At 37.7% G+C, this 27,651-nt stretch overlaps 1 protein-coding gene across 1 annotated transcript in view; it reads right to left on the reverse strand.

The window, feature by feature from the left end:
• Pdgfc (platelet derived growth factor C) overlaps positions 1 to 27,651 on the reverse strand; it is a 170,459-nt gene that overhangs the window by 64,596 nt on the left and 78,212 nt on the right. The window contains exon 2 of the mRNA XM_004655887.2: positions 4,990 to 5,182. Coding sequence (XP_004655944.2) covers positions 4,990 to 5,182 — 193 coding nt within the window. The remainder of the gene's footprint in view (positions 1 to 4,989; positions 5,183 to 27,651) is intronic.

Consider the following 27,651-nt stretch of genomic DNA (forward strand, 5'->3'; position numbering starts at 1 on the left):
GGGGCTGTCGGGCTGCTTCCCCAGATCTCCTGTCACCCTGGGGACAGTCCTCATAACTGGTTCTAGGTGTCCCAGAGTCTAATTTTATATTGTGGTGGAGGGCAAGCATCAGTTAACTCCATATATATATTCTTAAGTTAAATATGCAATGTTAAGATAGCAATTAAGAACAGAAATTAGCATGCACATGGTCTTATAATTAAATGAAAAATGAAAAGAGAAGACAACATGAATAGGTTCAAGAGAGAAACCTGAATAGGAAAATGAATATAAATGGGATATTCAAAATGAGTCCTAGGACAGAATTTAAATATTCACGAAAATACCAATGAACTAAATTGAAGTTGGGAGTGAAAATATAAAGATAATCAGATTCAATGATACAGACTCCAACATGCTTTCACATATGAAAATAAGAAAGAAATGAAGATAAGTTACAACCAGTGGGACCAGATATAGCTACCTTTATTTTAGTAATACTATATCTTCAACCAAACATTACTAAAGATAATAGTATCATATATGTGAACTTAACTAGTATTATTTTAACACAGCTAAAGGAGGAAAGAATGAAGAAAAATCTTTGCTGAAATTTCCAAATTTTATATACATACATTACATACACATGTAAATGTACACATACACACACACACACACCCCAACCCACCCCACATACTTCCCTCTCCAGGCAAAGCCTGATCATTATTTTCTTGAGAGTAGGTGTGACTTGATTACAAAATCTCCAGATAGCAGACAAATAAAGGGAAACCCATTATCTTACTAGATAAGAAACACAGCAGATAAGTGCTCACTTCTAGCCCCATCTCTGATGAGTGGCCTGTACAGCACAGACCTCCTGACGTGAGGACTATATCTGACCATGGAAATTCTTCCCAGACCCAGAACCTCAATGTAATCATGAGAAATCTCATGAAAACCTAAACCTAGTGCCTAAGCAGTGTTATCAAGTTATCACACACAGGAAAAGAAAACAGTGGCAGACAAGATGCGACCAGGAGGCTACAGCTCCACATGCCGTGCATGTCCTGAAAAGGACAGGAGAAGATACGACGTGGAAAAATACACTGGCATCCAGTTAAAGTCTGCCCTCTCGCTGACACTAATTTCTTAGCTATGCAAATGTTACTGACATATTTAGTAAGAAAGTGTGAAATGAGGTGGGCATGGTTATCAACACCTGGAATCTTAGAAATCTTGAATATAAGCCTGTTGTGTCACTGTGAGTTTGAGACCAACAACTTGGTCTACAGAGCAATACTTGAAAGAAAGATAGAAAGAAAGAAAGAAAGAAAGAAAGAAAGAAAGAAAGAAAGAAAGAAAGAAAGAAGGAAGGAAGGAAGGAAGGAAGGAAGGAAGGAAGGAAGGAAGGAAGGAAGGAAGGAAAGAAAGAAGGAAGGAAATTTAACACTAGATTTATCTTTATGAAGGAAAACTTAAAACTGTATGGAAATAAGAAAGAATGGATTCAAATAAGCACAGAAGCATAAAATCTTCAAGGTCAAGATGATTAGAATGATGTTTGTTTTTCTTAAGATGGACCTACAGATTCAAAGGTATTAGAATAAAAACTTGAGCCGTTTCCAAGGATATTTTCAACCTACTTCTAAGGAATATATTAAAAGGCAGTGGGTCTGGTGGCAAAGAACTATGAATCCAGATACTATGGATGCTGAGGCAGGGGGATCACACATTGAAGGCCTGCCTGAACTCATGGTGAGTTCAAGAATGTCTCAGAGCTGGGCATGGTGGTGCACGCCTTTAATTACAGCACTCTGGAGGCACAGGTAGGAGGATTGCTGAGAGTTCAAGGCCACCCTGAGACTACATAGTGAATTCCAGGTCAGCCTGAGCCAGAGTAAGACCCTACCTCTAACCCCCGCCACAAAGAAAAAGAATGTCAGAGCAATTTAGTGAGATCTTGCCTAAAATCAAAGTGAAAAGAGGGACTAAGGAGAAGATGGCTCATCAGTGAAAGGGACTTTCTTGCAAAGCTTAATAGCCTGAGTTGGGTTCCCTGGTACCCATGCAAAGCTACATACACAAAGTGGTGCACATGTCTGGAGGTCATTCTCTCTAACTCAGCTTGCAAATAAAAAATATTTGAAAAGAGAACTGGAGCTGTAGTTTAGAGAAAGAATGTTAAAACATTTGCCTAATATGTGTAATCTGCATGAGGCCCTAGGTTCAATTCTTAATATTGTATTTAAAAAAGTATATTGAAAGAATATTACAAGGGAAAAAGTCAAAATTGGTCTGAAAGGTAAAGGTGAGAAAAGAATTCCTTAACAGAAGCTTACACAATGTGAAAAGAAATGAAAACAATGTCATTCAGTACTATAGACATAGATGATCCAAAGAGGGAACATTTTGATGATGGCCGATCCTAAACAGGGACTTACTCTGTTGTTGGTTGGTACTGCCTATCTTAGGAAGAGTGAATATATTTTTTTTAAATATTAAGGACATACTGTGCTCTCTAGGGAAAGCATTCAGGGCCACATGGCAATACATCAAGGATTGAAGTATGCCAGGCACGTTTGGAATAGCAAGACAGAAAAATAACCAGACATTTCACAGAAAAGGAAGTAAAAAGGCTCTTAATGAATACAACAATATCCCAGCCTCATTCATAATGAGAAAAACAAAGACAAATTAATAATAGGTCCAATTTCACACTGACTCTATTGTCATAAACAGACACAAGTTAGTGAGCCCTCCAAGGCTCAGGGAACATTGTGGAAGGGCTGGGGGCAGAAAGAGTGTAAGAACTCTAAGGTTGGCAGGAATATCCAGAGGCATTGCCTGCCCCCACCCCACTAAGACTGCTTAGTACATTCATGACCCCACAGGGAATACACTGTGGGCCCTCAGTGGAGCAGGGGATGCGGGGGAGAGGGAACCTAAGAGGATAACCCAATATGAACACAAATATGCAATATGTTCATAGAGTAAAATTCTAATAAAATATATTATTAAGATAGTAAGAATGCCACCCAACAAAAACTTTTGAGGATGATAATTTTATTATTATTATTTTTAGAGTGACAGAGGGAGAAAGAGGCAAACAGAGAGAATGAGCATGCCAGGTCCTCCAGCCACTGCAAAGGAATTCCAGATGAGTATGCCCCCTTGTGCATCTGGCTAATGTGTGTCCTAGGGAATCAAGCCTTGAACTGGGGTCCTTGGGCTTCACAGGCAAGTGCTTAACCATTGATTATTGGTATAAGTACAAACTGGTCATTTTAATCACTATTTTTATTTATTTATGGGCAGGCCAATGCTTCCTGTCGCTACAAATGACCTCCAGACACATATGCTGCTTTGTGCATCTGGTTTATGTAGGTACTGGGGAATTGAACCCTGGTCGTTAGGCTTTGCAAGAAAGCACCTTTATCCATTAGGCCATCTCTCCAGCCTGAAACTAGTCATTTTTAAAAGTATCTCAACTCTAGTCAAGTCGAAAATTTACACATTGTATGCTCACTGTTTCCCCCATTCTAAGACATAAGCTCACAGACTCCTCCAGCGAACAATTGCTCAGTGAGGCAGGTAAGACGAGAAAAGTTGAGTAGAACTTGGTTGTGTCACTTGGGGACACAGCACTTACCTACTGGCAGAAAAAGAAGATGTAATTAAGGATGAACAAGGGCAGAAAATTCCAAAGTCAGTGGGAAGGGTCACCTTCCTGCATTGAGCCACATGCTATGTAAAGCCATGTCACACATTGGTGTGCCATGCAGGGTGACAGGTTAATTTGAAGAATTAAATAATAATGTGTCGTATATATGTGTAAGTACAAACACATAATATGCCCTTCTATAAAATAATACGATCGTCTATAATGTTACCCCTTCAGCTATGCAGATGTCTCATGGATCCTCTTCCCATATATTTCTACACTCTTCACAAATTAGGGAATTTTCATGAGAACAAAAACAAAGAGAGAGGAGGTGCTGTATGGTGGAAAAACTACTACACGGGAGACAGGAAAAATGAGTTTCAGCACTTGTTTGGGTGTAAAATATGCCTGAGAGGTGCTCCACGTCTCTGGTCTCATGTTGTTACCTATAGAACAAGACCTAAATGAGCCTTCTGAGAAGAGCCTCCATTTCTGCAGGTCTCACACATATCTGCTAGAAGGGAAAGCACAGTCACAGGCAGAAGAAATGTGGAAAAAGAATGTAAATGCTAAAGATAAAACCTGATGACAGCAAGTACAAAGTTTGTTTCATCTCCACTGAAATATTTATCTGTAATGTATGATAAAATGAAAATTCCCTTTTAACTTGTATATCAAAGAAAATCTAAGGAATCTGACCAGAAGTTCAAGTGAAATGGCCATGATATACAAATACCGCTGGAGTGGAAATTCTTCAGGAAGACCACCCAACCTTGACAGCCCTGTTCCCATGGGACTTACAGAGCAATGTTTGTCTGACATGCAGTAGGTGGTCTTCTGTGTGAGTGAAATAGCCCAGCCGACTTTGGTTCCTGAATGTCAAAAAATCATGATGAATTCCTACCTGGCAAGGAATGTTCAGAGCCTAAAAGTCAAATTCTGCCTTCGCCACCATATTCCTCCTTTGAGTTGAAAGACCCACACTTCTTAGGCCTGTGTGTATGTGGATGCAGTGATATATAGATCCAGATCGTTAAAACCTGAGATTCACTGTTTGTTCTTACTAATTTCTCTTTTGTCTTACTGACTCATCTCTCCGGGAATTCAAGAATAAATTTAGCACTAATGTTCATTTACGTGTTCTGGCACAAGTACAGATCTTTCGCTCTCTAATTCCGTATGCATCTCCTGATTTTATAAGATGCTCAGGGAGCTGGGACTTAAATTCAGTTGTCAGTTTCTCAGGTGATCAGAAAATAAAACAAAAATGCTATGAAAAGTCACATCAGTGAAGCAGCATGGAAGTCAACAGTTGTCACTCTGTGGGAATTTCAGGTATCATGACTTACTTGCATATATCATCCTCAGGGTCTTCCAGCCCGAATCTTTCATCAAATGTAAGCTGTATCCACACATTTTCTTCTGCTACTAATCTCCAAACCAACACTGTATTTCTTGGGTAAGCCTGAGGAAACTTCGGGCTGTGGATACTCCCATTGGTAGACACAGTAATAATTCTCTCATGCTGGGGATCTTGTACTCCTAAAGTAAAAACAGGCATTGACACACATTTAGAATAGACATTTCAAAAATTATAGCTTTCAAAATGAGAGATTTTTTTTCAATTATTTGTGTTTTACCAAAACAGATGCCCATCTTATATAAATGAAGCAACACTCTTTTCAAAGTATCTACAGAAAAATATTAATGAATAAAACAAATGTATACTTATACTGGAAAGTACATAGAACATTACTCACTTAAATATAATTATGGTGATGTAAATTATAACTCTTTTTGTAATAAAAATTGATACAATTCTTTTTTTATCACTTTTGAGACAAGCTCTTATGTAGCTGAGGCTACAATTTCTTTTCTTTTTTTTTTTTTTTTTTTTCTGAGGTAGGGTCTCACTCTGACCCAGGCTGACCTGGAATTCACTATGGAGTCTCAGGGTGGCCTCGAACTCGCGGCAATCCTCCTACCTCTGCCTCCCGAGTGCTGGGATTAAAGGCGTGCGCCACCACGCCGGGCTTTGAGGCTACAATTTCTTATATACCATTGAAAACCTAATACACAAAACATGAACATAAAGTTGATGGAGTTGCTGTTAGTGCTTTTTCATGCCCCTGGAGTCTTCAGCAGAAACTACAGTAACTAGAGCAAAATTTATTTTGAAGTGTATGTTAATAAAAATATAGCAATATTATTTCACAGTGACAAAATACAGTTCAGGTATATTGCTCTGAAAAAAATAGATACAACTTCTTAAACTTAAAAGAGATAATGCCAAGGGTCATAAAATAGAATGTTTTCAAGGCTAACAAATGTCCTACTACAAGCTAAAACTATCCAGAATGACTTTGAAATTGTATTTGAGACTATAGTTAATACTGCATTCTCTATTTGCATGTGATATATGCTAGTGATCACACGTGATATGTATGTGCTGTGTACATGTGTACAGAGACTGTGTGCTTGCTTTAGCCCAGGCTGACCTGGAATTCAATATGTAGTCTCAGGGTGGCCTCGAACACATGGGTGTCCTCCTACCTCTGCCTCCTCAGTGTTAGGGTTAAATATGTATTTCACCACTCCCAGCTTTGCTTCCATATTTGCGTATTTGTGTTGTGCGTCTGTGTATGTATGTGTGTCGTGTTTGTGTGTGCGTGTCTTGTGTATGCTTCTGTGTAGAGGTTCTGTTCACGTTTGCCCATGGGCAGTGGCACATCGTGGCACATATTGGTGAGGTCCCTAGGAAGTTAGACCTAATGTCAGCATGGAGGATTGTGACCTTGGACTAGCAGAACCTAATGCTGTCTTTCCTAATCCACAGACTTTCCATGAGCAATGTGCTTCTGTATAGAAAGGTTTCCTTTTCTGGAATGTTAATGATCAACACTGCTGTTGGCCAGCCTAACTTAAAATGACTGTGGCTGGAGCACAGCTCTGTTGAGCAGGTACAAAGCCCTCAAACACATCCAAGCACCATGCACACAAGAAATCGGATCAAGGGGCTGGGGAAGATAGCTTTGCAGTTAAACACACCTAATTGCAAAGTCTTACAGTCCTTGTTCAGTTCCCAATGTCCATGTAAAGCCAGGTGCCCAAAGAGGAGCGTACTTCTGGAGTTTGTTTGCAGTGGTAGGAGACCCTGGAGCCCCTGTACACAGTCTCTCATATAAATAAATGAAAATTGTAAAAATGTAGCAAAATCAAATCAAATTGCTACTCCTTCTATGCATATACTTGGGACACTAGAGTATTTTAAAGGCCACAGAAGATCTGTCCTATTAGATGAACTCCCTTCCTGACAAATATTATTATGGAAACAATGAGTCATGAGCTATGAAAAATACACATAAATTATTTTCATATATTTCTTTAAAACATGAGCTAGGTTCCTTTGCTCTGAATTTCCTACCAATAGCCTACATATTTCAGAGCTGTGAACAGTAGTAAATTATTTTGGTAACTAATATTTTTAATAAATTAATATTTCTAAGCATATTTAATATTTACATTTAATAATACCTTATTTTATTTCAGAACACATTCTTTATATTGAAGAGATTATGCTGGATGAACACATTAGTATTTTTCATATATAATCTAGAAAAAAACCACATGTCTACTGGAAGGTTTAAATTCTATTTCTACCTATGTACACAATAAAGTATGTACTTAAGTTTCTGTTTATGCCATTTTCCCTTCACAATTCATAATTTCATTAAACAGTAATTAAACATAATTTAAAGACAAAAATCTAGCCTCGATTTGTGGTAAAAGAATTGTAAATTGTCTTTTAAGTTAAAATTGCAGCTCTCAAAAGCTTCACCTCAAAATATAATGAGGCTTTCCACCACATGCGTATGACTTCAGACAACACTCAAAGTTTTATGTAAATCTCAAGCAACCAAGTCTGTAATCAGAAAAGGGGAAAAGCACAGGATAAAGCAATGGACTTTGAGTTCTACCAAATTTAGACTCTGCACTGATAGTTCAGTTGTTTTCACGTTCACTTTGTTTGTTTTTTTTCCCCCACAAACATAACTTTGCTAGTAGTTAAAGGATGAAACAAGTTCAATGCATACTGTGACTATTTTAAGGAAAGTATGCTTTCTTCATATCCAGTGGCCAGTATATACAAAGTAACAATAAAGGGCTAGAGAGATGGCTTAGTGGTGAAGGGGCTTGTCTGCAAAGCCAAAGGACCCAAGTTCCATTCCCCAGGACCCACATAAGCCAGATGCACAAGGTGGCACATGCTTCTGGAGTTTATTTGCAGTGGCTGAAGGCCCTGGCATGTCAATTCCTCCCACCTTCTCTCTCTCATTCTCTCTCTCTCTCCACTCAAATAAATAAATAAAAAGGCATTAAGAAAATGAAACACATGCTGGGAATCATATTAATAAGTTATCCATAGGATCTTTGAAAAGTTGATGGAAACAACAAATCTTGGATATAATTAGATAAAAAGGTAAACATACATGAAAAAAAAAACTGTTAAACATTACACACAGTTGCATTTTATCTCATGCAATTCCCTTGAAGGCAGAAATGAAAACTAAAATGAGGTAAATATAGAAAAAGAAAGAGTAGAGACTCATATTGGAAAGACTATAAATTTTTGATTTGGTATATGTAAAACTAAGTTACACAAATCTGTTGAATTAAATTAGCTTATCATTAAAACCAATAGTATTCCACATTAGTTTTCATGATTATACATAGTTTATACTTTTAAAGGTGTATTTTTCAGCTACGCTGCTTGCAACTCCATGAGCGAGAGAGAAGTGATCAATGGAGATAAACAATTATGGACAACACAAGCCTTAACTTTGGCCAGCCAGGCTAAATGAGCCAATGGGTGCAATAGTGGCATGTCTGTTATGGGGAAAATCAACTGCTCTCTAATTTCACTGCAGGCCCTTTCCAAGGGAAGGGATACCTGCCTGGTACTGAAAATCTATGACAGGGTAGTCATGAGCCCTAGGGATATATTGTTTGCTGGTGTCTTGCTAAACACATGTATTCTGCTCACCAAACTGCCGATAAGCACTTTTCTTAATGTTCATACCCATATATTAGTGCTACTCTCACTTTTGGTTAGAGAGGCTTTTCTTTTCAGATGATGGCAACCTCTGGGATGGCTCTGAAGACATCATAGGGCTGAGGAGAAGTGACAGAGGAGTCTTCAGCATTGAAACATCTCTGTCACACTTTCCAAGACTGAGTCTATTGTGGAAGAGGTGGTAGAAAGAATATAAGAGCCAAAGGAAGGGAAGGACTCCTTACAACATACTCCTCCAGACACAAAATGGCCTGGATATCCATGTCCTCACAATGCTTGACACTACCTACACAAGATCATTATAATTCAGGCCAGCCTGTGCTAGAGTGAAACCCTACCTTGAAAAACTAAAAAAAAAAAAAAAAAAAAAAAGGAAAAGAGAGAGACTGACTGACAGGGAATCAGTATGTCATGGAAAGTGGAGTTGTGTAGGAGAAAGTAACGGGGAAGGGCATTATCATGGTTTATTGTCTATAATTAAGGAAGTTGTCAATAATAAAAAAAAGCAAGGTATATTTTCATGGATGAAAGAGAAAAATGGGAAAAGAATCATAGAATTATTAAAATATTGCATTTTTCAAGGTGGTATGTTGGTAATGATAACATTGAAAGGTTCTCTCTCTCTCTCTCCCTCCCTCCCTCTCTCCCTCTCTCTCTCTCTGTCCTAAACAAATAAAAACACATTTTAAGACATATTTGAAAGTATGTGACCTATAGAGAAAGGCATCATAAAGACATCATCAATGTCCTTTGACACTCTGAAGAATGATATTGGTTGCGCACTTGACAAAACCTAGAAGCACCAGTGTGAGATTACCGTGATTAGGTTAAATGACTTGAGAAGAGACACTCAGCTGTTCAGCCAGGGTCCTGGACTATATACAAAAGGATTCAATGCTCTGCTTGGCTTCCTCACTAAATGTAGCCAGTTCCTGACACCACACCCTGCCTGCCGTGATTGGCTGAAAGCTGAAATAAACCCTTCTTCCCTTAAACTGCATTTTGTCAGGTACTTTTCTCTCAGAATCAACAAGTTGGCTAATCTTCCCTCTCTATACTTTTGTTTTTTTTTTTCCAAAATCTTGCTATGTAGCCAAGGTTGATCTTAAAAATTTACAGTCTTCCTGCCTCTGACTACTGATTGCTAGGATCATAGTATTCTACACCATACCAGGCTTGGAGACAACGTATTACTTTGACTTTATCATAAAACTGTGGGATGGAAAAGCCAGGTAGAGGGAAATGGGCTTACTTTCTGAGATCTGATGAATCCTGCCTTTCTGTTTCCCAGAGGCAAGCTTGTTATGATCGATGAGTCTCTATGAGACGGTAGAACTCCAAGATGTCCTGTGAGGCGTGCAATATGTTTACACCTCAATACATGTGGCTCTTTGCTGAGGTATGGTCTCACCGTAGTGCAGCCTGACATGGCAGTCACTCTCTACCCTCCAGCAGCCCTGGAGTCATAATGAACCTCTCATGTCAGAGCTGGAGTGTGGGGATTATAAGTGTGAGCCGCCATCCCTGGCTTAAATAGGCTAAAAAACGTCTCCTTTGAAAGCTGGTAGATCTACTATTTCTAATACATACTTGATTGGAAAATAAACACACTAGTTTATTTGCATTTTGCTATTTATTTCATTTCATACTATTTTATTTTTAATTATAAGAGAGATGGTGAGCGAGGGAAAGAAAGAGAGTGTGAGTGCTTCAGCCACTGCAAAAAAAAAAAAAAATATTCCAGATACGTGTACCACCATGTGCATCTGACTTGTGTAAATTCTGGGGAATCAAAGCTGTGTCCTTAAGCTTTGTAGGCAAGTGCCATTAACTACTACGCCATCTCTCCATCCCACTGTTTGTTTCTTAAGTAACAGGTTATCAGCCTGTGATGATCCTTCGTTTCCTAACCTTGCAAGTTTGCTTATTATGGCAATCAAGAAATTTCATTTCAGACAATACTTGAAACCCTATGGCATAGAATGTATATATGTGTACATTTATATTCACTGATTCCAGGAGAAAGTCCTTTTTATTATGTAACAAGATCCTAAATAGTTTCTCCTTGACTTTATTGGATTCTGCAAGGGAGAAGGTATACTTCACGTATCAGTGCTCTGAAAAACATCTCTCACCAGTTATGTCCACCTTGACATGCCCCACTGGCATGCTTAGTACCTCAAATGCGGAGTAAAAATGAACCATGACGATAACACATTAGACAGATAAATGAAACTCTAAGATTTTTGTTTTTATGATAGGTTTGATCTGCCTTTTCTCATGTCTTTAACACCATAGGCAAAGTAAGACAAAGACAATTAACAAAGTCAACTCAAGCTGCTTAAAGTTAGGAAAACAAATGACCACTAACAAAGTGAAAGAAGTGATTGCATATTCAACACACCACAAGAGTAATTTGAATTATTTAAGAAGATATGCCCAATTGAGTTTTTCAAACATACTCTACTAGATATTCATATATTCTCCCCTTGAGGGGAATTGATCAATCAGGTTTTATGCTGAAAATCTAAAAATCCATCATGTGTTCAGTATAGTCCAGCACTGGGACATCAGGAACTAAACAAAGCACTTCCCACCACACACGGTACTTTGTAGGTCTATGACTTAGCTTAGCCCAAGGCCAAGCATCCTAAGTCAGAAGTGTGTTCAGGTGAGGTCTCCACCCAATGCACTCATGCACATCCGCTGTACATCCTCCTGGGAGTGCATATGTGAACTATAATGCAGTGTACTCACTCCTATTTTCCTCTCTAGCACGATATCTACCTCTGTTCCTAGCACATGGTCTGTCCACATACACATGATCAGTGCAAAGAAACACATTCTCCTAAAATAGGAGAGATCTGGTCATCATTTAAACATTTCTTATCTCCTAAATTTTCATAGACCCTGAATGACCAGAATAAAGACCCCTGACAACCCATAGTCCCCAGTAATATCCTTTCATCTTTGATTCCAAATTCATCTATCACAATCTACACAGATACCAGCTGAAGGAGCTATGCCAGAGAACTCAGTACTGAGATTTGCCATACTCTCAATGTGATTCATTATTTTTGAGAATAAGACATGCTCTATAACTTTATCATAATGTGTAAGTACTACACTTATAGACTTATATTACATAAGCCCTTAAATGTAGTAGATTAATTTTTAAATGTGATTATTTTAGGCAAGCCATTTGATAACTGTTTTTTTTTAATTAATTATAGTCACCAACTACTTTAAGTTTCAAATACACAACGAACTCACTCCCTCAGTGACTTTCTTAGGTATTTAAATAAGCAAATCACTTTACTTTAACCCATTAGAATTAGAATGCTTTAAAACTACAACTAAAAGAAATTACCACTAAGTACCACATTGGGTTTGCCTGGAACCTCATTGGTTTTAGTCCGACATATTAGAGCAACTTTTTATTATTGATTGCCCTTTCATCCTGAAAATACTCCAGTTTATATCACAACAATGTCACAAGGTAAGATATGTAAAATTCTTCTCAAATTGAGCCATGTAATTTAGAAATGCTAAAGATTTGTCAACATAATATTTTCGTCCCTAGGCAATGATTAAAATAACCTACTTTGGGGCTAGAGAGATAGTTGAGTGGTTAAGGCATTGCCTGCAAAGTCAAAGGACCCAAGTTTGGTTCCCCAGCACCCATGTAAGCCAATTGCGCAAGGTGGTGTATGCATCTGGAGTTTCTTTTGCAGTGGCTGAAGGCCCTGGCATGCCCATTATCTCTCCTTTATCTCAAATAAATAAAATATGTTTTTTAAAAGTAGAAAAAATAACCTACTTTGGTACTATACAAGAGGTTAAGATATAGTGTAAAGTGAGGTTTCAGCCATGGAAGTAAAGCCAGCAATAACCTTTTAATCTACTATGGAATAGGACAAAAAAACCCAGTATGCAAACATGATTCACCATAAAGCCTTTGCACATAGCCATTAGCAATTGATATACATATACATATGCACAATTACATGGGTTGATAGGATGAAACATACAGTCATTGCTGTGTTTGTTCTGTTAAGTAAGACATATCTCAGACATCATGGAGACCAAATACAGAATATAGAAGAGATAAATTGGTAATAATTCACATTAAAATGAAAATTCCACCTTAGGATTAGCTAAATCCACTCTTAGAAATTCAAACTAATATTTAACATACTAAGTGTAAATAAAATATTAGATAGTTGGAGCTCTGAAAATTATTACAAAAAACATACATTTACAATAAATGATATGTGAAAAACTAATGTGATTATGCCCAAATTTCTACTGTACTGGAAACCAATTTATTTTAAAAGAAATATTTTCAACTAAAAACCTGTTTCGGGGCTGGAGAGATGGCTTAGTGGTTAAGGCACTTGCTTACAAAGCCAAAGGACTCAGGTTTGATTCCCCAGGACCCAGGTAAACCAGATGCACAAGGGGGTGCATGCATCTGAAATTCATTTCCAGTGGATGGATGCCCTGGTGTGCCCATTCTCTCTCTCTCCCTATTTCTCTCTCACACTCAAATAAATAAAGAAAAAAATTAAGAATCTCTTTCAGGGGGCTGGAGAGATTGCTCAGGAGTAGGGGTCTCGTCTAAGAAGCCTAAGGACTCACATCAACTCCCCAGTACCCATGTAAAGCCAGACTCACAAGGTGGCATGTGTCTGGAGTTTGACTTCAATGGCTAGAGACCCTGGCATGCCTCTCTCTATCTGCCTCTTTCGGTGTCTCTCAAATAAATAAGTAAAATTATTTTTAATCTGTTTCATAAACTTAGCTTCTACCATTTTTTTTTGCCTTGGACACATAATTTTAAACATGAAGTTTGAATTCACCAATAATTTCTGCAATGCAAGGTAGTTACCTATTCCTTTGTGTGTGCACAGCATCTGTACAAAGTGATGATGTTTTGATGGGAAGTTGTTCAGTACTTTTCAATGAAAAACAGTAAGATAATAGTAAATGAAGAATTACTCAAAGAAAAAAATGCAAGGAAGTCCATAAGCTTATGGCTTTAATAAATATTTATAATATCCTCACACTTTTAGGTTATAAACGAAACCTTAGAAACAGCAAGATAAAAATACATCATTAGCCTCCATTACAATATATTTAGCATATGGATGCTGAAAATGAGGATTTACTGCTTCTAGCTTTGATCTAATACTGTGTGTTCAAAGTAAATGGCTACCATGAATCTGTAATGAGCCTGTGGCTTTCTTGTGGATACTAACCAAAGACCAGAAGAAAAAAACACAAATTCAGCTACCTGTCTTTGTTTAATATGGTATTAAATTCTATTCATAAATAATAATGTGTTTGCATTGACATAAGAAATATGTGAGGTTTATAAATTAGGTTTGTAGCATAAGGCAGCAGAGGTTACTGGCTTGATTTCGCAGGCCTTTGTCCTAATGATACCAAGAATAAATGAGCAGTAATTATAGTAGGTAAGCCACTACTGCCCCTCAAGGCTAAGTTTAAATGAAACCTGACTGTGGATGCCATAATCATTCTGCTCTGCTAGACAGCATGGTCTCTCCACCCAATATGCCCCCAGAACAATTCTTTAATATCTCATTCATTTATTTATTTATTTTCAAGCAGAGAGAGAGAGAGAGAATAAAGAGACAGAGAGAAGGAGAGAGAGTGGCATGCCAGGGCCTCCAGCTGCTGCAAATGAACTCCACGCATCGACCACCTTGTGCATCTGACTTTAGATGGGTACTAGGTTATAAAACCTGGTCATTAGGCTTTGCAGGCAAGTGTCTTAACCATGAGCCATATCTCCCGCCTCTGAAGATTTATTTTAATACCTTAAAGTTATACACAAAAAATTACAAAGGTGAAGCTATTAAAATAAATGATATGCATGAGTTAATAATAATATTGATAATTTAATGGAAAAATATGGACCTATTATGTCCTCCAGAGACATGTGTTTTAATAAGGAGCGAGGTACCCAATCATGCCACCGTATTCTATCCAAACTGAGAGTATCTTACCACCTGCAGGCTATATAACGGAATAGGGAATATGTATAAAGTTGAATGTGTTCTTTGATTCTAAAACTGGTTTTAATTCATTCACTGGAAACAGTTTGCTTTGTGACAACAGTTTTCAAGTTATGCCAAATGTAAGAGTGGCCTAAGAAGGGGAGTTGGAGCAGAGGATGGAAAGCAGTCCACAAGAGGGACGCTTGTCCTCCAAAGCACATTCAACTGTGGCTGTCCCACACACAAGGTTTCTCATTCACGAGGGCAGATTTTTCTCTGACATATTACTTCTGTCCCTTTGAATATGATCTCAAGATACCTACCTACTTCCTCACATTCTGATCTCAGGGAACACTTTGAAGATATGCTTGTCAGATTGGACACCACAGGAAAATGTGATAATCCCTGTTTATGACATTTGTACTGTTTATGAATTTAATCCCTCAGCTGGCAAATGCACCAGCCATATCTCATGACCTTCTGGGATGTGCTTAGACCTGCTTACACATAGCATTTCCTTGAAGACCTTGGCCCTGCCACCAAATGTTGACATTGAAAAGGCTCCACCCTTGTTTCTTATAAAACTACCCATCCCTCTTTTGAAATAATTGCATCATCACTGAGAGCCATGGAGGAACGAGATGAGCAGATCTGGGGATGGACTACAAAAGGAAAAGAAAGCCAACAGGAAAAATGATCAATGTAGCTGTGACAAATGTAATAGTACTAATTATCTCAGAAGGCTGTTATTTCTAATCTCAAGATTAGATATGGGTATCCTAAGAAAGAAATTCAGACGCTAGCCTTAAGAACTACTACACCGATCATTTCAAATCCTTGCAGAGGTCTCTCACCACATCACCACAGAAACCGTGGATGTCTTCATTCTGTTTCTGCACTGGTCATAGCTATTTTCTAATCTTAATGACAGGGAAGTACACAAGTTCAGAGTGTGTCTAATGGGAAAGCAAAATACCAAGTTACAAATACGCATGCGTGTGAAAGCACGCACATGGCCACGCATGCATACACACACACACACAAATGACACCGACATAAATATGTATTAATATTGATGTAACAATTAGGTAGGAAGTTAATTCTTCCAAATGACGATACTTATAAATTAAGGAGGAAAAATATCTTAAGCTGGGCATGGTGGCACACGCCTTTAATCCCAGCACTCAGGAGGCAGAGGCAGGAGGATAGCCATGAGTTCAAGGCCACCCTAAAACTACATAGTGAATTCCAGGTCAACATGGGCTAGAGTGAGACCCTACCATGAAAACTGGAAATAAATAAATAAAATCTAATAAACATCAGCGTAATAATACATACACTAAGTAACAAGTGTCTAGTCTCTCTCCGTTCCTTTTTTTTAATCTTTTGAGGAGGAAAACAAATTATTGTACTTAGATTTTCCTCATAACTTTCACTTCCGAGAACGTACAATGGTTAATATAGATACTCTCGACCATATTTTATAGTTTACACAGTTCCTTTCTGTTTTCTACCCTTCCAGGGATCTTCTGAGGTTATAGCTATTTCCTGTGTTTCACTGATAAGCTGCCCAGGGTCTGAGAGCTAAAACTGGCACAACTCAGATTTAAACTCCTTGCCTCTGTCTCCAGAATTCTCTGCTCTTTCCTTTGTACCAAGGGGTAGAGCTTAGGATATCTTTTTTTTTTTTTTTTTTTTTTTGCATGACTTTTTCTTTTTTCTAAATTCTAATGCTTCCTCTTATTTCACTGGTCATGATATCTGTAGCATCTCTGAGGATGCACAGAAATATGAAGACAGGAATTCTATTAAGCACCGGAAAACAGTATTTGCTTATTGGGAATGACTGGGTAGAAAGTTAAAAGTGCAAAGACAGACAAAGACGGGCGTTATGGAAGGGAAGATATTCACGTGTGTACTTGCTCATGGTGAGGAATCAGATATGAGCATTATACCACCTAACTTCTCTTCTTTTACCATTGCCCATTTTATTAGCCTTCTGTATGTGAGAGTACAATAGTATATGGGTATAAGAAAGTGCATAAAATTCAGAGTAAATAAAATATATCTTTTTCTTACCTTTAAATGTTCTTTCTCCTCTTTTCTATGCCAGTCCAGACGCTTGGGTATAGTTCCTCCCTGCCAGTAGATGGAGATAGTAAAATTGAGTCTTGTTGACCTCAAATCCTAATCTAGGTGGTTCAGAATCTTCAATTCAGGAGTTTTGTTCTTTTGTTTGTTTTTTTAATTGAACTATTGAAAAGACACAAAAAGTTTCTAAAACTATCTAAGTAACTCAAAGGAACTTTTTATCCATCATTATTTATATTAATCTTTACATGACAGGGTCTTGGCTGGCATAGAAAAAATATAAGAAAGAGCATTATTTGGTAGAGTATAAGGCTAGATATTTTGATTTTTGGAGAATGTGTTTATTCATGGACTAATATCTATTAGATATTCAGAAATATATAATATATACCATGGATAGTGTCCGGATGCACAATCTAGACTATCTAATTAATGTTTTTGATAGGCGTAGTAGTTAGTAATTATTAACCCCTAAAGCCTGTTCCAGAGCCTGTATAGTTTAACATCCAGATGCTAAATTCAATCCACATGCTCAGATTCTGGAGTCCTGGTGATCCAGGATGGACTTTTATTGATAAAGGGAACTGAAAGTTGGAAACTCCACTGCTAGTGATAAAAACTGATTGTTTTATTTATTATTCTTTCAAATGAATAAATCCTCCCACTACTTTTCAGAGAGAAATGGATGGAGCTGAAATGCAGCCTTACACATTCAATGACTTCTCAGGACCAGGTCAGGAGCTGTATAAAAATAGCATTGCTTAAGCACTAGGTACTTCGCGTTAAACTCAGGGAAATGCATTAAAAATTGTGATTGCTGGTAATGTTTTATAAAAACAATACAATTATTGTCATTTTCAAGAGCTAATGGAAGGGCTTGATGTACTTCCTAATGAGAATAAAGAAGGAAGTTTAAGAACATTAAAACATCAATTTGAAAGTGATGGGATTAGGAAATAAGTGGCTTCTTTTTACTCGCTCGCGGTAATAATCCCTCTGAATTAATCATGAATGGAATGCAGCCCTGCTCATTATACCAAGCATAGGATAAGTCCAATGCTGCTAGTTTTCATGTTCTGTAATTAGATTGTAGCATAGCACATTCTGGGAAAACATCCATGACACAATCATCAAGTTAGAGTTATACTAATTTGTTCAAGAATGACATGGTTTAAAGAAAGAATGCTGTGGGCTGGAGAGATGGCTTAGCAGTTAAGTACTTGCCTGTGAAGTCTAAGGACCCCAGTTCGAGGCTCGATTCCCCAGGACCCAGGTTAGCCAGATGCACAAGGGGTGCACGTGTCTGGAGTTCATTTGCAGTGACTGGAGGTGCTGGTGCACCCATTCTTTTTTTCTCTCTCTCTCTGTCTCTTTCACTCTCTGTCTGTCACTCTCAAATATATATACATATATATATGTGTGTGTGTATATATATGTATGTATGTATGTGTGTGTATGTATGTATATGTATGTATGTATGTATATATATGTATATATACATATATACATACATACATACATATATATATATAATATATATACATATATATATATATATATATAAAGAAAAGAAAAGAATAGAATGCTGGGCCGGGTGTGGTGGTACATGCTTTTAATACCAGCACACCAGCATTTGGGATGCAGAGGAAGGAGGATCACCATGAGTTCAAGGCCACCCTGAGTATACATAGTGAATTCCAGGTCAGCCTGAGCTAGTGAGGTGAGACCCTAACTTGAAAAAAAAAAAATAAATAAATGATGCTGGACTAGAGAGATGGCTCAGCACTTGCAGTTAAGGTACTTGCCTTCAAACCATAAAGACCTGAGTTTGATTCCTTAGTACACATGTAAAGGCAGACACAACAGTGGTACATGATGTGACTAGAGTTAGTTTCCAGTAGGTAAAGGCTCTGGCATGCATGTGCTCTCTCTTCTCTCTGTCTCTCTCTGCTTGCACATAAAAACTTTAAAAAATGAAAAAAAAAACTTCAAAAAGGATGCTATGTTTAAAATACAAATTAATTGGGCTACAGAGATGCTCAGTGGGTAAAGGCACTGGCTTACAAAGGCTGCCATCCCAGGGTTGCTGTCCTGTGACCCACATAAAGCCAGATGTACAAAATGGCACATGCATCTGGTGATTGCAGCAGCAAGATGCTCTGACACACCCATATTCATTCTCCCTTTCTCTCTCCTTGAAAACAGATAAGAGAAAAATATATTTTAAAAAGAAATGAAATGAAATTACTCATTATCTAGTTACACAATCATTCTGTCCAACTGAACACACAAACATTTAATATTGCCTTATAGACCTTATGTTTTTTAGATAACAAAATTCTTTTTAATGCCAAAGTGTTTTCTAACTAACACAATAACCTCAAATACCAAGTGCATCATGCATACATACATTTTCATATATTCATTTTCCCATAAAAAATGAAATAAAATATCACAGTGTCACAATATTGTGAAGCCCATTAGTTTTTATCCAAACCAATATATTTTTAAGAACGAGAGTGATAGTGTTTTGCCAGAGCAATAGCTCTAAACCATAACCATTCCCAGATAATCTGGATACACGGTTATCCTAATGACAGAAGACAGCATTGGTAACCAATCCAGACAACTTCCTATAATTAGTGCAGACTTCCCTTCTACCAGCCACATCAGACTGCTGTAGGAATTACTTCAACATGGGAAGCTGTGTAGTTTATTCGTAAGTGTAGGTACCCTGTTAAACTTACCCATTGAGTATAACTTTTATTTACTTTCATGAACTTGCCAATGTCTAATATTGTCACCATATTTAAAAAGTGATAAATTACATAGGCAAGAGAACATTCCAAGTGTCTTTCAGCGATAAGGGTTTTAAAGGTAAATTTTAAAAAATGAACTACGCATATATTACATATACATAAAACTTTGCATACATCTCACACCTAGAGTCAACAACTTACTTGACTGTTTTTACTGTAGTAGTGTGCAATTTCATGAACAAACACTAAAAGATCAGGATTTTTTTTTCTACCTTTCTGTTTTCTTTTTGCCATTTTTTGTACTGTCATTTTTGGTTTCTGTTGTGTGTTGATTTGAGTGTAAGATGCCACCCCATAGGGTACACACAGCTTCATGTTAAGTGTAGAATATTTAGGGCATTTCTGGTTTTAGGTTGATTTGGAATTCTTTAAACTTTGTTAATATTCTTTAACATATATTAAAATGTTTACTATAGTCATATTGTGAGTATTTTGTCTAATTTAAGAACATATACTCTTTATAGTGTCCAAAATATATAACTTTATATTTTACCACTTCATGTTCTAATTTATTTTTGCTTATGATATGAATTGTTTTCAATGTATACTTCCCCACATCGCTGGAGATTGAACAGAGGACCTTGTGCATACTAATCATGCCCACTACCAATGCCAATTCACAAGTTTGCTGATTAAGGTCCATTTAGTTTTCCAAGAAATTCAGTGTAATTAGTTGACTTTGTAAAATTATTTTTGATGGTAGGGATTTACCAGTAAATATCACTTTCCTCTGTATAATTAGTTATATGTTATGTGTTCCTTTTCTCCCAGAATTACTTGAGTAATACAGAAGCAACAGTTAAAACAGAGGGCCTCAGGATAAAGCTGCCTATAAGAAACTGCAATGGCCACTCACTTGGTCCCTCTCAGCTAGAATATTATCCACACCAAACCTGTTGCAATATTCCAAAACCTATTTTAAGATTGTGAGATAAAAAGAGATGTAATAATGGAAAGTAAATATTGCTTGATTCCTCAAAATTCCCATGTAAAATATTCTAGATATTCTCTGTCTAGTATGAAGTTTAAATTATTTTCGCAAATATTTTGTATACCTAATTTTAATGGTTAATGGTTCTGTATTGGTTATATTATCAGGATGTCTTTTCCATTATTTCTTACAACAGGTCTTCCTCACAGCATGTTGGGTTTTTCCTGTGTCACCCTGGCTTTAGCTTAAGTCTCTTCCTTCCTTCTAGAGGCAAATTCCTTGTAGCAAGGGATAATTTTTTTATTAAATTTTTTATTTATTCATTTGAGAGAGGAAGAGAGAGAGAATGGGCGTGCCAGGACCTGCAGCCATTGCAAACGAACTCCAGACTCATGTGCACCCTTGTGCATCTGGCTAATGTGGGTCCTAGGGAATTGAGCCTCGAACCAGGGTCCTTAGGCTTCACAAGCAAGCGCTTAACCACTAAGCCATCTCTCCAGCCCTACAGTTTGTTTTGCTTGTTGTTATACCCCTATCAACTAGAATGCTACACTGTCCATACAGCCTAAACAGTACATACCTGTTTAATTATTGAACTGATACTTAAGGAATGATACATCCTTAATGTAAATATATGAATGGTTAGACTTTGCCTTGACTGCTATCTGAGTTTGTAATCCTCTTATCCATTATATATACAAAAATACCAAGGAAACCTGAGATCACAGTCATGGGCCAACAAGACATCAAAAAAGTTCACTCCAGAGAGGATTCCATGGTGTAATGGTGAGCACTCGGACTCTGAATCTGGGAAAGGACACTCGACCAGCGTGGCTTCCCTGGTCATGCCTCCACCACTTTTCCTTACCTACATGTCTTCCAGCTTCATTTTACAGCTTTTTAACAGTCTTTTTTATTTTAACTGATGGCTGGCCTAAGTGGGATTTTCTGCTTCCTCTCCTAAAACCTGTTGTCCATGGATCTCACACAGAGGCATTTCATTAGAAATAATGTGCCAAATGCTTCAGAACAGACAATATTCACTACTGTGAAGAGACCTCAAGGCTATGTCTTGATTAAACTTGAGCACAGCCTCTGCCTCCCAGAATGTTTCCTTGGGTTACACCCTCTGTGAATTGAACTCTCCTCTGCAGTTCTTAACCTTTTCTTACCCCCGCTTTGCAACCATACTTTTTTTTTTCTCCTGTTGACATAATGATAATATAAACTTGCTTCAACAGACTTATTGACCCAAAGGTTTTTATATATTAAATAGAAGCTAACTACCTCAACAGAGTGCTCACTCTTATCAGTGGGTCTAGAAACAATACAAACATGAAAAAAATCCTTTCAACACAAAGCCATTTCCAAATGTTAATTACATGACTCTCACCAACCCTACTTCCTCACTGTTATTGGAAGTTTAGCCCAGTCTTAATAGAATGTACTTATTTTGACATGCATTTATTTTTGTTATATACCCAAAAAGGCAATTCATGTTAAAGTGATGAGAAAATTTGAAGATACTGCAAAAATGTAAAGTTAAAGTTGAAAAAAATAACATAAAGCATTCAACACTGTTTAAAATAATAAAAGTTAAGGTACAGTTAGGAGCTATTTGCACAGATTCTGATGTAAGGACAGAGTGGGGAGGAAATGATCACGAGCTTCATGCTGGCTCCTATGACCTGCTGTCTGTGTGAGCAGCTGTGACTCCTCTCAAGTAGGTGCCAAAACGGGGGTTTTGTCCACTTTATGATGGGAAGTGTGCAAGAAAGTCCTGGCAAATATTAGCACTGAAGTGTTCTCCTGGAACAGATTGAAGTTGAAGGAAACAAACAAGTAATCACAAGAACACAGTGAGTCAAAACCAAGGAGTCCATGCGTGCTCTCAGCGTTGGACATACAAGGTGACGAAGACCAGATGATGTACAAGTGTCATCCAAGGCTGAAGTGAACAAACAATGGCATCGTGGGTAAGTGAGCTCCATTGCAACCCCCACTTAACTGCTTTAAAGTGTTCATTGTAGGTTTGCTTAATGTGTTCATATTTGTGATTGCATGCCATGGATTAAATATAAAGTCAGCTTAACTATCTTTTATTCAAGTGCAAATTATTAATGCAAATTTCATAATTTTTAAATATTTTATTTGTTTACTTCTGTGTCAGAGAAGAGAGAGAATGGGTAAGCTAGGGAGTCATTTGCTGCTCTCAACACCCTTTAGGCACATGCGCCCTTTGGTGTACCTGGCTTTACAAGGGTACTGAAAAACCAGGCTGGCAGGCCTTGCAAACAAGATCTTCTAACTGCTGAGCCACCTCCACAACCTACTTTTACTTCTTTGTTTGCTTGTATGTGTGCCGGGGGCGGGGAGTGTTACATAGTTCAGGGTGGCCTTGAACTCTTGCTTCAGCTTCCTGCATGCTGCTGGAAATGCAGGTACACCCCACCACATCTAGTCAAAATGATTTACTAAGGAGAATATATTCTTTACAATGAACTACCTAAGAAATTTATGATTTCTTAACTAAATTGACTGTTTTAAAAATAGCATTTCAGAGTATGTTAGCCTGGGAGTAATTTATGGATAACATATTATATGTAGGCATTCTTATAAATAAACATTAGACCTTTTGCATTTGTATATGATTGTATATGAGAGGAGAGAGTACTACTTCTAAAAATTTTAAATAAGTCTATACCTTTCAAACTTCCCAATAACACAATTGACAAATTTTAAATTAATAATATTGATAAATTGAACTGAAGTTTATAAAAAAAAACTTATTAATGAAAGATCTATAGAACTCTAATTTGCTACTATAGAGAATCATAATAGTTATTTTTTTATATTCTGACTTAAGCACAACAGTCAGTTTCACCAAATTTTCTCCTTGTTCATTGTATATGTGACAGAGTTATACAGTGAAAATATACATGTGTATGCATACACACACATGCATCCATGCATTAATAGACCTAAACTTCAAACATGCCAGATTTCTAGGGAACCAGAGCCACAAGTCCAGAGCAATGAAAAGACTGGGAACGAGGTCAGACCTTCAATTGCAGACCTCTGATCCGTGGCTTGTTGCTGCCAGCACACACATTAGCAACCGCCACCAATGCACTTCAACTGGAATGTCTTGCTGGAACCCCAGGTTTCAGAAAAGCCAAGTCTGATGTCTGAATCTAGCACGCAATGACCTCATCGTCTGAAGGCCACCACACATCTCTCATCTTTCCCACTCACACACTGCGCAAGTTCCTCCACTAGACCTGACGGTTCTTCAATTGCTGGATGTGTTTGGCCTCAGCACCATAATAGAGTGGACACTACTCATGGCTACAAAATATGTCTTGGTACACACACACACACACACACACACACACATTCTTTTTCACTATTTCATGTTAATGCTATTGAATGTACAATCTCAGCTTGAATTTTGATACTTTGCCCTAAAATAAGCACTTAAATACATAGCAACTTTAGAACTGCTATGCATTAAAAAAATAATTTACACCCCGAGTCTTGTTAAAATTTCTTACTGAGAAAGAATGCAACATATACGACGCTGGTTGTGTAATAAAATAAAAGTATGCAAAGCCCATGCTCTTTATTATAACCCTTGCTTCCAAGGCAAGCGCCTTTCCAATGACTGTCTCTTCTGGACAAGCTGTTATGCTCCCTAGTGACAGGAATAAGGCAAGAGCAGCATCACCCCCCCCCCCAATGCCCATGCTCAAAGTAGTCACGAAGGTCAATATTCTTCTAGGACATTTGACTCCGCATTGTGGATCTGGGCCATCGTTTCTCAAAGTGAGACATTATACCACCAGTGCTTTTGAATGTGATGTTTAGGTAGCACTAGAATGGGCATTTTCTATTACTGCTGATATTTCACTTTAAAGATAATATATACAAATCAACCATATGACTTTTATATGGTCATTTCCCTTAAGTTGGAAAACCTATTTAAGAATAAAAGTTTCTCAGCATGAGGAAGATATTTAGTGAACTGTTGTTAACAGCACAAATGACTGGGGGTTTTGGTGAGGGTGTGAACGCACGCATGTCGCAGTGTGTGAGGATGGAGACATGAACCCATGAGGGGGGAACTGAGGCTGAGGTGGCCACTGCTTTAGTTCCCAGCACAGTCATGGGACATATGATGATCTGAATAACATTTGCTCTAAGAATATAACTGATAGGTCCTGTCAAATAAAAACTGTGAAACAAAACAGCTTTGGACAAAAAGAAAAAGCAGTTCTCTGGGAAGAAAGATTTGAGGGAATGAATGTACTTTTCCGGAGCCTTTAGAAGAAGAAGTGAATGTTTTCCTCCTTCCTTCCGTCTCTCCCACCCCCTCCCTCCTTCCTTTCTTCTCTCCTTCCTTCCTTCCTACTTTTTCCTTCCAGGGTAGGGTGTCATTCCAGCCCTAGCTGACCTGGAACTCACCCTGTCATCCCAGGTTGGTCTTGAGCTTTAGTGATCCTCCTACTTCTGCCTCTGGAGTGCTAGGATTAAAGGTGTGTGCCACCTTATCCAGCTAAAAAGACATTATAACTGGTGGAGAACCCAAGCTTGGGCATGCCTAGACTCAGCAAAACTGGGTCTTAAATTCTCGGTAGCAAACAATTCAAGTGAAAGTGGCTTTATATGCATACTTGTACAAAATTAATACCTTGTTGCCAGAAAACACATTTAACCACTGAATGAATTCTTCAAAAGTAGACATTTACCTGCTATTTTCTTAGGCAAGAAGGAGACATCTTTGGGCCTCAACTTGCCAAGAGTACAAGTTTGACTGAGGCAATTTCTCCTCTGAGGAGATTCTTTGCAGTCTTAGATATATGTTTCAAACACCTTCATATGGGGCCAAACACATTGCTTACTGGCTAAGATACTTGCCAGCAAGGCCAAAAGACCCAGGTTCAATTCCTCACTATCCACATAAAACCAGATTCACAAGGTGGCACAATATGTTTATAGTTTACAGTGTCTGGAGTCCCTGGCCTGCCCATTCTCTCTCTTGCTATATCCCTCTCTCCCTTTCTCTCTCTCACATAATTAAATAAATAAATACATAAAAATATTTAGTAAATTTAAAAATATGTTTGGTTGAAAGAAATTTTCATAACATTATTGGCTTTATTGTCTAAGCGTTTCCATATTTTTCAATTTTTTTCAACTTTTTGTTTATTTTTATTTATTTGAGAACGACAGACAGAGAAAGAGGCAGATACAACTAGGGAGAGAGAGAATGGGCGCGCCAGGGCCTCCAGCCACTGCAAACGAACTCCAGCTGTGTGCGCCCCTTGTGTATCTGGCTAATGTGGGTTCTGGGGAGTCGAGCCTCGAACCGGGGTCCTTAGGCTTCACAGGCAAGCACTTAACCACTAAGCCATCTCTCCAGCCCCATATTTTTCAATTTTATTATCAATTTATTGTGTGTGTGTGTGTATGCCAGGATCTCTTGCCTCTGCAAACAAATATCAGCTGCATGTACCACTTCTTTTAACTGAGCTTTACATGGGTGGCTGGAAAATTTATCCTGGACTGACAGGCTTTGCTAGTAAGTGCCTTTAACCACTAAGCTGTCTCCTTAGAAGAGTATATCATATTTTGAAAGACTACAATGGTCACACTTTCCATGTTAGACACTTCAGAATGAATGTCCTAACATAAGCACAATTAGTATGTGTGGGGAGTAAATCACACTCAAGTGAATGCACATTTAAACCCATGCATGCATCATCATATGCAAACACATATTAATATCTAGCACATCAAAGTTCTCATCAGCTTTGTTCTACAGTAGAAGATACACACATTCCTATTTTATCTGTACTTTTCCATTTTAATTATATGCAAAGGAATCCTAATATATATAGCCATAGGTGGCCCACAGAGAATGAATGTTATTCCATCTAATATAAAGATCAATGAAAATATGACTTCTAAATTTTTCTCACATATAGTAACTTTAAATGAGTCTTAGAATATGTATGCACTCTTTAAAGGCAGTGATTCTGGCTTTAGGACTTTAAAGTTACTAATAAGTTAAATACAAATGACACATAAAAGTATAAATTTCGCCAGGCATGGTAGCGCACGCATTTAATCCCAGACCTCGGGAGGCAGAGGTAGGAGGATCATTGTGAGTTCAAGGCCACCCTGAGACTACAGAGTTAATTCCAGGTCAGCCTGGACCAGAGTGAGACCCTACCTCAAAAAAACAAAACAAAACAAAACAAAAAGTATAAATTTTGACAGTCAATTTCAATTGACCACTTCTTGTTGAATAATTTTCACTCTTTCATAATCTGGAATAAAATTTAGGTCTCTATAATGCTGTTTTCAGTATTCCACATTACAAAACTGTGTCACATTCTTCCTAAGCACCCTGACACAGATAGAGTCATTTCCTAGGTGATACGGGACTCACCATGGAATCCAGCGCCGTCCACATGCTGCATACTAAGCAGCTGGTGTAACATTGGTGTACATGCCAGGCCCCTGAAGTAACAGTCAATCTTCAATTCCACTCCATCCTTGTGAAGTTACTAAAATCTGGCATTGAAGAAGCCAATACTTAAGAGGTTTACAGAAGATTAGATTTGAGCATGGGTAGAAAAGAAATAGGTACTAATTTGGAATAAAAAATGGGGGAAGAAGAAGAAGATATAAAATAAAATAAAAGGAGAAACTTATGGCAAAGTATTTTACATATTGTGAAATTTAATGTAATAATGTCATAGGGTGAATTTTTAGGGACCAGATGTAAGTGAATATCAGTAAACTATGAACTACCTTGCAGCGAGTGGACTTTTACAGAAGCCCAAAAGACTGTCTGATATTAAACCCTAAGTCTTCACTTCTAGCTGTCATTCTTCTACTGTGCTTGTGGTGTTTTAACTGTGCTTTATAAGAACCCACAAAAAGTTCTTTTTCTCTATCAAGTTATATAAGATATCATAAATTAATATGTGACATCTAACTTTGACCCCAGCCCCATTGTCCATAGACTTCCTTTAAGTAGAAACATGAATTTGTGTTGACTTCAA

The sequence above is a fragment of the Jaculus jaculus genome, chromosome 12 (genome assembly GCF_020740685.1).
Source record: "Jaculus jaculus isolate mJacJac1 chromosome 12, mJacJac1.mat.Y.cur, whole genome shotgun sequence".
In the NCBI taxonomy this organism is placed as follows: Eukaryota; Metazoa; Chordata; class Mammalia; order Rodentia; family Dipodidae; genus Jaculus; species Jaculus jaculus.